We start from the raw sequence: 11,070 nt of genomic DNA on the forward strand, positions 1-11,070 counted from the left end.
TCTACTGGTAAAGTGAGTCTGCTACCAGGTGCTGATAGTAGCAGGGCAGTCATAAGAAGGTCATGACAATTTTGGGAGATATTATAATTGGTAAGTATGCCAGCTGATGAAGACCATTTATATTGCGTTTAGGAATGAATTTGCAAGTGAACCAGTGAAGAGATCTGATAGACATGAATTTAAATTTTACAAGGATGCCTGTATCTAAATAAGACTTGCTCATGAGTTGTTTTCAAAAAATTTAAATGTATTTTGCATGTTATGATTCATCACTAATACAATATAAGACTCATGAAGGTAAAGTCACTCACAATTTAATGATGATGTGACACAGTTTTACATGCTTAGAATGACAGATATATGATACACAAGTACAGCACATCTATGATAAACAGAAAAAAAAAGCACAGACAAATTGAAGAAGAGATTGTACAATTGCGGGAATAGTAACGGACAACTTTGGTACTTAGCTGCTATGTAGTCTATGTCTTATACTTTATTCAGCATTGCTGAATGTTATAGCTCATAAATGACCAGATATCATTGGATAACTGATCATATTGGCACAACTGAAATAAAACATCTTAAAAATATATAGCTCTTAAAATTCAAATGTAATCTCTAACAAGTTTTTAGTATGGCCATGTATATTAAACTGAAATATCCAGCAAAGATGTTACAATTGTAAAAATATAAAACCTTTCTGTGCACACCATATATAGAAAAAGAAATAATATGTAGCGATATGTAATAGGTTCTTACAACCAAGTAAACGTTGCATTGCGAGAGCATTGGCATGGCATGCAGGTTTGCAGTTTAAGTATAGTGCATATTTGTAAGGCAGGAAGCAGATTATTATAGAAAATGTATGTAATGCATTAGACATTGTTTCCTTTTCAGTCACTGCCGCCGCAGAGCTTCAATAGGAGTTTTTTGTAGTCACCTGATGTGTCTCCCTGTCGATAAAAGAAAAGTGTCAGCAAATGATTCAGACTTATCTTATGGTGTCTACTTGTTACTTTTAAATCATCCATTCTGCTGTTATTTAAATTGTATTAAATCTAGTTTGATGAAGATACTTACGGAGATGTGTGTGTACAGTGACTTGCCGTAGTTTTTCACATATTCCTGACGGATGTCCAGCATGTCCACCTCGGAACGGGTGACCATGATCCGGATGAGGGTTTTGTCTTTGGTCCCAGCTCCCTGAGCACATAGATACACACACAATGAGGGTGACAAAGAAATTAAATATTATGTTGTACTTCTTTTTTAGCAATGTACTCTCCAAGCAGGATCAGGTGTCTCACCTTCATGGCCTTGTAAAGCCTCTCAGCAAAGTAGGCAGGTGTATTCTTAATACACTTCACTGAAACAGAGAAAATATTTACTTAACAACAATAAAAGTGCGACGAGCTCCCTCATTGATAGGTTGTCTCTCTTTTTTAATTAAAAAATTAAATAAATAAATACTGCATTACTGACACAATCAAATATTTGAGGATAATGAAGACAATACTTTACTTATCGACCATCTGAAAGTGAAAAATCAAGCTATGCATACACCCAAGGAAAGTAACAGAGGATGACAACATGCAAACTTAAAACTGCATTAATTAACATTTTTATATTTAATAAAATGACTATGTGGATTCTGAAGGAGAATGATGAACCTATAGAGAATTATCTGCAGTCCAATTGAGCTTTTCAGCCTGTTCAAGGCCAGAACATTTACTGTGTGGTCTACTCTCCCTTATAAACCCAACAACCTTGTTGCCAGCTGCAGGAGGCGGCTGTTTCTAGCAAACAAGCTCTGATCAATCCACTGTATGCTACCTGTCCAGCACCAAATGGCAGGCAGGAAAAAAACTGGCTACAAGGTGATGAAATATGTTGAACATTTGACTTTTACTTGGTATTTTCACTTGGAAATTGGTGGAGACCAAAATAGAGCGAAAAGAAGAGTGAATATTGGATTTAGATTCATTAGGTGGCAAGGAACATGGCCCCCATGGGGTATTATGTTGCTAGATGTGCAAAAATACTGTTTGCTTACATGTCAGCTATGACAACTTTAATAGTAGGTTTTAAGTCAGGGCAAAGTTTGTCTGCTTGTTTTTTCCGCCGCCTATTGGCCAAATATTGATCAATGCAGTTTTAAAGTAAGTTGAAAAAATGTAAACGTCAAATCAGAAACAAAAACTTCCAGAAGAGTGAAATGAAACACAGCATCATAACAGTGACAAACATTGAACACTGCAATGCACACAATGAAAACATATAGACTGGATATGCAATATCAATGGAAGGAATCAAATAAAACACATCTAAAAACAGGTTACTGTACCATAACCCTGAAAAATGTTGGCAAAAAAGGCAAAAAAAAAACAAAGAGATTATGCATGTAACAGGCCCCCCACTGCCAGTATCACATTTATTTTCACAGGTGTATTCAGTAAGCTGATACAGTATGTATTATAATCAGGATGGAAAAAGTTTTATAGTTGAATGTTGCGTCAAAAATGTACTGCAGACAGGACACAAAATTAGCACCAGCCACCAGCCAAATTAAATATGCAAATGGCTGTTAGATTTGCTTCATTCACCAGCCAAAAAAGCAATGGTAATATAGTGAGTGGCTGGTAAAATTTGAACATTCACTAGCCATTTGGCCAGTGGACAAAAAAATTAATTTTGTACACTGACTGCAGACAAGCCTCTACACTTGTCATTAACTAACTGTTGTTAATTCTTCTGCTAATTCTGACTCTCACAATAAATGGGTGCGGTGGCCCTTCTCAGAGTAGACTGTAATGGATGTGTGTATCCTTACCCACTGCCAGCATGCCACTCTCAAGGTCTCCGGACATCTCCCTCTCGATGCTCTTCTCGATATCCCTGCCACACATTCTCTGGTACTCCTGAAACACTACACACACACACGCCGATGCATCCACACAAACACAAACAATCAGTGATATAGCCAACAAAGCACTAGACTTCTCAATTATCATTTGGCTTGTTTTAAATGTTGAACTGACGAATTTGTTCGTGTATGCTTGTAAACGAGTCTTCATAAAGAATACCTGCTCTGAGATGGGGTTTGCTCCTGGCGCATAAAATGGCATTGAATTTGGACTCATCTGTTCCCAGCTTGTTCTCTCCAGCAGCATACAGAGCCTATAAGAACAGAAACATGTACAAGGCAACATGTCAACATTTAAGAACTCCCGAGTTGCAGAATCGAACAATAATTATTAATGAGTATAAAGCAGATTTCACCTGGGCATCTTGTTTAGCTATAGCGATGTCAACAGTTTCCCGTTCATCACGATTACCCTACAAAGCACAGAGAAAAACATCCCGAATGATTTATGAATGTAGTTGCTACAAATCATCAGTTCTACAGAATCAGGTTTGTAGCTGTACCTGGGCAAGAGAGATCAGGAGTCTACGGAAGTGGCCTGAGGTATCCCCACTAATGGCATCCTCCAGGGACTTCTTATATTCTGAAATGGCAAAAAAAACCGTAAGGTAAATAATATTAAAAACACAGACAAAACACAAATATAAGCCATGTATGATTTTGAAGGAATTTAATATCTTTGGGTTGAAATCGCCAGCAAACATCCAGTGTATTTTGTTTTTCATGCTAAGAATCTTTTAACAAGTAACAACTGCATTTAAATCATGAGGCACCAAAATTCTTCATTTAAAGAAAGATATTTGAGGAGTAGCTACATGTTCTTGCTTTTTTTTTTAAGTTAGAGAAGATTCATACCACTCTTGTGTCTGCATGTTAGCTATGACGCTACAGCCAGCAAACGATTAGCTTAGCTTAGCATGAAGACAGGGGGGGAACAGCTAGCATGGTTCTGTCCAAAGTTTTAAAAATTCCTCTACTAGCACCTCTAAACTCACTAATAAACACATTATATTGAAAAATTATGGTTTTATGAGGAGTTACATGCTCAAACTATTTCTTGGCTGGGCCAGTTACTTTCTGGAGTCTCTGCTCATTGCCTGGCAACCTCAAGCGAATAAGCACATTTCCCTAAATGTCAAAATATTCCCTTAAACTAAGATGTATTAGGCTTAGCAATATGCTCTAAGTGGGATGACCCCAACCCAACCAATTCAATAGCAGAGGACACTCTAGCATCGATTAGAAAATTGAATTAAATTAATGAACAGGAAATTTTAGAAAGAATTCATTCAGACATCTGAACTTGAGTGCAACTGATGCTGCTGGATATTCAATTCCTAAATAATACATTTCTAACTCTGCATATCTGCATCTAGATATTTTATGGTTGTGCCCAAATGTAAGTACACTGAGCTTATCCACTAATATAATAAAACTCTTAACATAGCGTGCTGTGAGATAAGAGAACAGAGCCACCTTGAGGCATCTCACCTTGTTTGTAAATACGATTTATCTCCCTGATTTCAGCATTGGAGCGGGAAGACAGGATCTCTATCAGACAGGCTTCATCAGTTCCGGCTCCCTGTCAGGAAGACAGAACAATGATAATCTGACATCCTCATCCTATGGCCTAGTAGCAGCCGAAAATCTCCCCGTTTCTTTTTTAGCAAATTATCTTTCAAACCTACAACTAATGCATTTACTTATCATATTTCATAATCCATGTAAATGTAAACATGCTTCTTTATCTTTAACATTTTTCATGAGATAATAGTTTTACAATAAAAAACACAAAATAATGTGGACTATAAAGCCTTCTATGCTGACAAAAAGATTTTAAATACAGATAAAAAAAAATATCAACAGGTTTTGTTCCTGAGCGTTTACCTTTATGGCACTGTAGAGCTCATAGGCATCAAACTCAGCTGGGGCTCTCAACATGGCCATGACCAGCTTCCTGAAGTCCCCAGACAGTTCTGAATGCAGATCCTTAATCAGATCCTGAAAATGGAAACATGCTTGGAATAACTCAAAACCATCACTGACTGCTGCCCTGAAAAACTTTCTGTAAGAAGCTCTGTGCCATAGCTATAATGAGCTCTGAGGACATCCAATCCCCTCTCCATTTTACTGGTAGCACTACCACCTGTTGTCTGCTTGTCACTATCATGCACTAGGTAATGCACACTGAGCCACATTCAATTCTATATACAGTATGAACTCTCCTAATGGAAGATGGCATTAGTTATTACACTAACCACATATGAACTTCAAAATGTGCATGAACAGCGCTGTTACCTTCCCATAGGAGGTTTTGTAAGCCCGAGGCAAAGGAACGCGCTGCTTGTTGGAACGACTCCCCAATAACTCGATGATGGCTTGCTCATCAGTTCCTGCACAGACAAGTCCAAAAGATCAACTTAGAGACGGATCACAGAATAAAAAAAAAACAAAACATAATTTCCAACTGGAACCGTTTTTATTTATACTTGAGTAATTGATTAGGTGAATTAATTAACAGTGTAACTGTTTCTCCAGTAGCATCGTCCCTTCATGGATAAGTAAATTCATGCACAATGCTCTTTAAATGTTCTTAAATTGTGCGCCCCCCCGCCCCCCAGCGGAAAATAAAATCACAAGCAGCAAACTGTGATTAAATCGCCAGTTCATAGCACTCACCGAAGCCCTTCATGGCCTTTCTCAGGACTTCCACATCTCTGAGTGGGTCAGCTCCAGGAAAGTCCTTGATGGATCCTCTGAATCCTCTCTGGGATGACAATACAGTAATTTCCGCAACAGTGTTATTCCAACAAAGGTTTCATTCTATATTCAACATTACATTGTAAATCTAAAAAAGTGTTTTTAACCAATAAGGGTCAATTCTCTCTTTTCAGTGTTTCTTACATTGATAGGTGGAGCTACCGGCATGGCTCCTCCTCCTCCTCCTCCATAGGCTGGCATTGATGGATTTGGTGAAGGGACTTTTGGGTACGTTGGCATAGGTGCTGGTGCTCCTCCATAACCCGGCATGGGTGGGTTGGGTGATGGTGCTTGAGGGTAACCAGGCATAGGTTGGCCTGGCTGACCAGGGAAGCCCATCCCTGGGCCTTGGGGTTGGGGCATGGCCCCTCCTGGCTGTGGGTACAGGCCATATGACTGTTGGTTAGGGGAGGGGGCACCATACCCGCCTGGCTGAGGGGCAGGTGGGTACCCCCCGGGGGCTTGGGTGAACATGGATGGGTTTGGAGTAAAACCCCCCATGCCTGCAGACATCTGGTTGGCCTGTGATTTTGAAAGATTGGTATCCCATAATATGTACACAGATGCTTGAAGATAATGATATGCAAAGCACATGTTGCTGGCCACACCTTTTTTGGACCGGATATCTTAATGGAATTACAATTATCTACATCAACATTTTAAACATTTTCAAGTAAATGCCCCTTATCTTGGATCTAACTTCAAGATAAACTGCATTTCATGTTCCTGATGTTTTGAATCTCTACCAGTTACATAATGTACAAGTGTCCAAAAAATGAGTGACCATGCTACTTAATGAAATGGAAATTCAGATAGCTGATGACAAAAATGAGAATACAACATAGACAAGACAAGGAATCAGAAAAATAAGAAGGCATAACAGTTGAACTAGATCGACAGGTTTTAGAAGCAAGGACAAGAATGAAGGATGTAACTGTTTTTCTCATGCAAGAGAACTGGAAAGAGAAGCTGACAAAGAAAATTGCAATGCTGAGGATTTTAGGATGCAGACTTTGGAAAAGTCTTACCGTAAAGTGAAATGACGTGATATTCCATTAACAGTTGTGTAATTCATTCTAACTGGAATATTCAACGCAATAATCTGATGATTTAGCATTACAGATATATTAACAATTTTCTACGTGCAGATGAGTTTTTTAGGTTAAACTTACCATGCCAGCATTGTATCCAGGGTTGGATAAGCTGTCAAGACCTATGGAAGGATAACCACCGGTAGGGCCACCACCCCAGCTACCTGCAGCAGATAACAAAAACAGAACTGTTCAAGCAAGTTTTTATCCCCCCAAGGAAGTGAAGGATGTATTGGACTATTAAATGCCTGAAAGAACTGAGAACAAAGACATAAACAGGAATGACCCCTCTTACTGGGACTTCCTTTTTCCTCACTTTCTGAATAGTCAACATGTAGGTGAAAGAGTGCTGGACAGAGAATGAGAGTACTATGTGAAAAATGGACTTTGGGAGTCAGTTCTCTTAGCAACAGCAGAGGTTTGTTTGTTTTTGAGGGAAAAAAAAATCCACCCTGTTAATTTCAGATCTCATGATCCCTGTTTCCTACAAACGCAACATAACTGACTCATCCACTCTACGATGGGCATTAGAATACCTTAACCATAACATTCTGTTTCACTTCAACTTAGTGCTTTAAGTATTTTTTTAATATTAACATTAAATCAAATGTGACAGTGTAATGCTAAAGGGTCTCTTGGGATGCGCATGTAGCTCTGTGTCTGCTAGATGTACAAGTAGGAAATTTGTGCAAATATGTTAGCGATAATAACATGTTTTGACCCCTAGTGGTCAGTGTTGTGTGATGCCTTACCTGGTGGTGGTGCCTGGGGGTAACCTCCAGCCTGTGGAGGATAGCCTCCCATTTGTGGTGGAAAGCCACCAGCCTGTGGAGGATAGCCGCCAGGCTGAGGAGGGTAGCCACTTGGCTGCGGTGGGAAGCCTCCTGCTTGTGGAGGGTAAGCTCCAGGCTGAGGTGGGTATGCACCAGGTTGTGGAGGGTAAGCCCCAGGCTGTGGTGGGTATCCGCCTGCCTGAGGGGGGTATCCAGGGTAGCTCATGGCTTTAAACACAAAACAGAACTGTCAAAGGGTTGTCAAATATGACTTATTACTAAATAAAATACTGTTCATCCCGTGCAGCCATCTAGACAAAAATGCACCCATTCCATTGCCAAATGTACATGAGGAACAATTCAAATAATTAAAATCGATAATTATATATGTACTTATTACATTGGTGCAAAACTAATCTACTTTATAGGTCAAGATCCTTGACTCTGTTCTGCTTTTTAAATGCACCTACTTTATAGGGAAACAACAACAGGTCTATTTAATTTATTCTTCTGGTTTCAATTCTTTCATTACAGACTGAGTTTTTAAGCTAGTGTCATTGCAAACTAACTAAGGGTAAACTCTTCATTCCTGGACCGTTGGATCACAGATATTTTTAGCCAACTTCTGGTGTGGTGAAGAAACTTCATTTCATGAAAATCCTGTTTTCCAATAGGCCTACTTGTTCCATGGTACAACTGAAAATGGACTTAAATGGAACAGTCTTCTCCTCTGCTTTGCATTTTATGGGCACAGAAAGACGTTGCTGTGTTTGAATATGCACACAAGGAAGCAAAGGTATGTTGTGACATACAGAGGTCAAATAAGATAAGGTAGAAACATTTCAATTAAATGAATACAGTGAATACTTTATAACCTACTTTAAGATTTTTCTAGGCACAAGTTACTACAATCACAATTAATGATGTTTGATTTGTGAAATACTTTCGAAATCTCACACACTTCTTCCTCATTCCCTGCTTCTGATCTCCAACACTGTAGCACTGATGCTGTGTCAAAATAACACTGTGAAATACTTGTTCAGCGGTTATAACAGAACAAATGTGGTTTGTGTATTTAGGGTTAAATGGTCGAGGTTCAAACACGTAACATTTCAGTGTAGCTGAGGTGAAGACACATCACATCCAACTTCTTTCACATTTCATACTGAGAACTGTGACCTTAAAAAACCACAAATTCAAACTGCAAGTAACAGCACCAATGCATAGCTAATTACAGAGTCGGGGTGCTAATAAAAATTCAGGGTCAAAAATCTTTTTAAAAGGCTCTAATATGAGCTAATTATAACCTTCTAAGCCAGCTAGCTTAACATCCTATGGATAGGATGGATATGGATATGGATCCTATGGTCCTTTCTTTTTGTTGTATTTTGAGGTTAAAGTTTACTCATTTTGTCGTAACTCTAGGTGAGTCAGTTAACTAGCTTAACGTCAACTTTAAAAGCACTTTGAATCGCCTTGTTGAAATGTGCTATTGCTAAACTTGCCTTGCCTTGAAACTCAAAGATAGCTAGCTAGATTTGAGCAAATACAAGACGTTAATTTATTTTGGCTTTATTTATCAGTACACTACACTGACAGCTTTACACAGTGTTAGACAGATTATGTTAGTCAATGGAAAACAAACATTTGATTAGCTAATAACACGAACAGGAGTTCACTTTTGAACTGTAGGTTAAGTACCCGGGCTGCTTCAGGCCTGCACAAATCTCCTATTGAAGATTAACGTTAGCAGAGTTACCTCCCAATCCTGTTTACATAATACGGCTGGATACGATATGCCAACTCGGCCCTGTCCTTAGCAACATCTTAGCTAGCTAGCAAAAAACACAAATAAACGAATAATATCCCGAAAGCAAAGTAAAACTACTAGCGAGACGAGCATTTCGCTTAACTAACTACATGTTAAAGCAAAGTAATTCTGCACTGACGCTGGCGAGCTAACGACAGTGCCGGAAACAGACTACAAAACGACTCCAAAAATAGTTGCCGCCGATCCAAAAACACAACTTGTAACGTCTTCTAAAATACCTTTCACTATTCTAACACGCCTATTTGTGTAGTTGTATGAATTCAGCACTTACTTTAGTCTGCTTGGCCTCTTCCTGGTGGACTTATCCGTTTCACCATTCGCAGTATTGACTGTATATAAATGGTGTGGGTGGGACTCATACTTTCCATTTGGGGGGGACCCACCCATCTATCTATCCGTCACAGAACAGTAAAGATAGTTCACATGACCATAAGCAACTAGTCATAAATGCTAATGGTATGATGGAAAATGTGACAGACATACGTCCTTCACTATTTCACAACTATTTCACAATAGACCTTTTATGTCAAAGGTTTATCGCCCAAAACAAACAATGTCCTGCCCAGATAAGACTGTCTGTAGGCTACGTAAATCTAAAACCACATATTCTTTGGTCATCTGACACACACATTTAATGGGCAATAACTGTACTGATTAATAAAGAAAATGTGTGAATTCTGTGCTACTACAGTACAGTATATTAGTCTATATTAGACCTACTGTATAGGTCTTCTAAATATTTTATAGTAGCCAGACAATCAGTGACAGAAATATAATTAAAATGGGTTATGTAAATGAAATTAATTGTTTTTGACACCGGAATAAAGCTGTGTGTGAGTGTGTTTTCCCCAGAGTGCTGTACGATTAGTCATTGTTTATATTGATGACCAACTGGGAAGCCTAATTTTACTTTCCTCCACGGAACAAATCACACTTTTTACAAGAAGTTACTCACATATAACTGTTGTTGTGTGTTTTCTTTGCTGTGTGTGAGAAAGATCTTTGCCACAAGAGGGAGCCATTTTTTAAGCTTTCCTCATACCTCTCTGAACTGCCTGCCTGCCTGCCACCTGCAGGTTGGCTGTAAGAGGCTGGGACATGCTTACACACTGGCTTTGAGAGTTGCATGTGTTGAGGTGCGGATTTTATTGATCGATTAACTGATTGGTTCATTAGTCTTTTCTGATGGTGCTTTCTCATCAGTAATCCACCTTTTTTCTTATATCACACACGAATAGACCTTTTTCAGATGGCTGAATAAGCATCAATGACAGCATTTTATTATTATTATTATTTTAAAAAAAAAGAAGATATAATCCTTTGTGAAGCACTACTGACTTAAAAATCAGATAAGCCTTTACTACATTAACACAGCGACACTCCTAACAGTTTAGTGCGCCACTTTGCACCACCTATAGACAAAACAGATGTTTTTAATGATACATGTTATAATAATAAATCTCATAAGGCTCAGAGATCTGGGAGTCTGTTAACGGGGTTTAATTTAGTAAGTGATGTGGTATCAGCTGAGCTGCTGGTTTGAGAAGTTAGAATAGGATGATGAACCATTTGTCTCAATAGGCTGTTAATGAATATTCATATAAACCAGACGCGGATTGGCCTGCGTCCTCGGTGACGCACAGCCGTCCTCATTAAATATTCAAAGAGTCTTTCTCTGCCCCGCTGCAA

General features: G+C 38.8%; 1 protein-coding gene across 3 annotated transcripts; it reads right to left on the reverse strand.

Moving 5' to 3' along the window:
- Nucleotides 1-298: 298 nt before the first annotated feature.
- anxa11a (annexin A11a) lies at nt 299-9,759 on the reverse strand. 3 transcript variants are annotated; one of them, XM_042434005.1, is made up of 15 exons: nt 9,653-9,759; nt 7,530-7,778; nt 6,859-6,941; nt 5,831-6,061; nt 5,606-5,693; nt 5,225-5,319; nt 4,814-4,927; nt 4,418-4,508; nt 3,430-3,509; nt 3,283-3,339; nt 3,087-3,180; nt 2,834-2,929; nt 1,311-1,369; nt 1,084-1,206; nt 299-956 (listed from the first exon to the last, which is right to left on the reverse strand). In XM_042434005.1, the coding sequence occupies exons 2-15, from the start codon at nt 7,774-7,776 to the stop codon at nt 897-899; spliced, it is 1,518 nt and encodes a 505-aa protein (XP_042289939.1). In that variant the 5' UTR covers nt 7,777-7,778; nt 9,653-9,759; the 3' UTR covers nt 299-896. The 3 variants fall into 3 exon arrangements, with proteins under 3 accessions (XP_042289939.1, XP_042289937.1, XP_042289938.1); XM_042434003.1 differs by having other exon boundaries at nt 5,831-6,208; XM_042434004.1 differs by lacking the exon at nt 9,653-9,759 and adding an exon at nt 9,310-9,544 and having other exon boundaries at nt 5,831-6,208.
- Nucleotides 9,760-11,070: the final 1,311 nt, after the last annotated feature.

The sequence above is a fragment of the Thunnus maccoyii genome, chromosome 14, assembly GCF_910596095.1.
Source record: "Thunnus maccoyii chromosome 14, fThuMac1.1, whole genome shotgun sequence".
Classification (NCBI taxonomy): Eukaryota; Metazoa; Chordata; class Actinopteri; order Scombriformes; family Scombridae; genus Thunnus; species Thunnus maccoyii.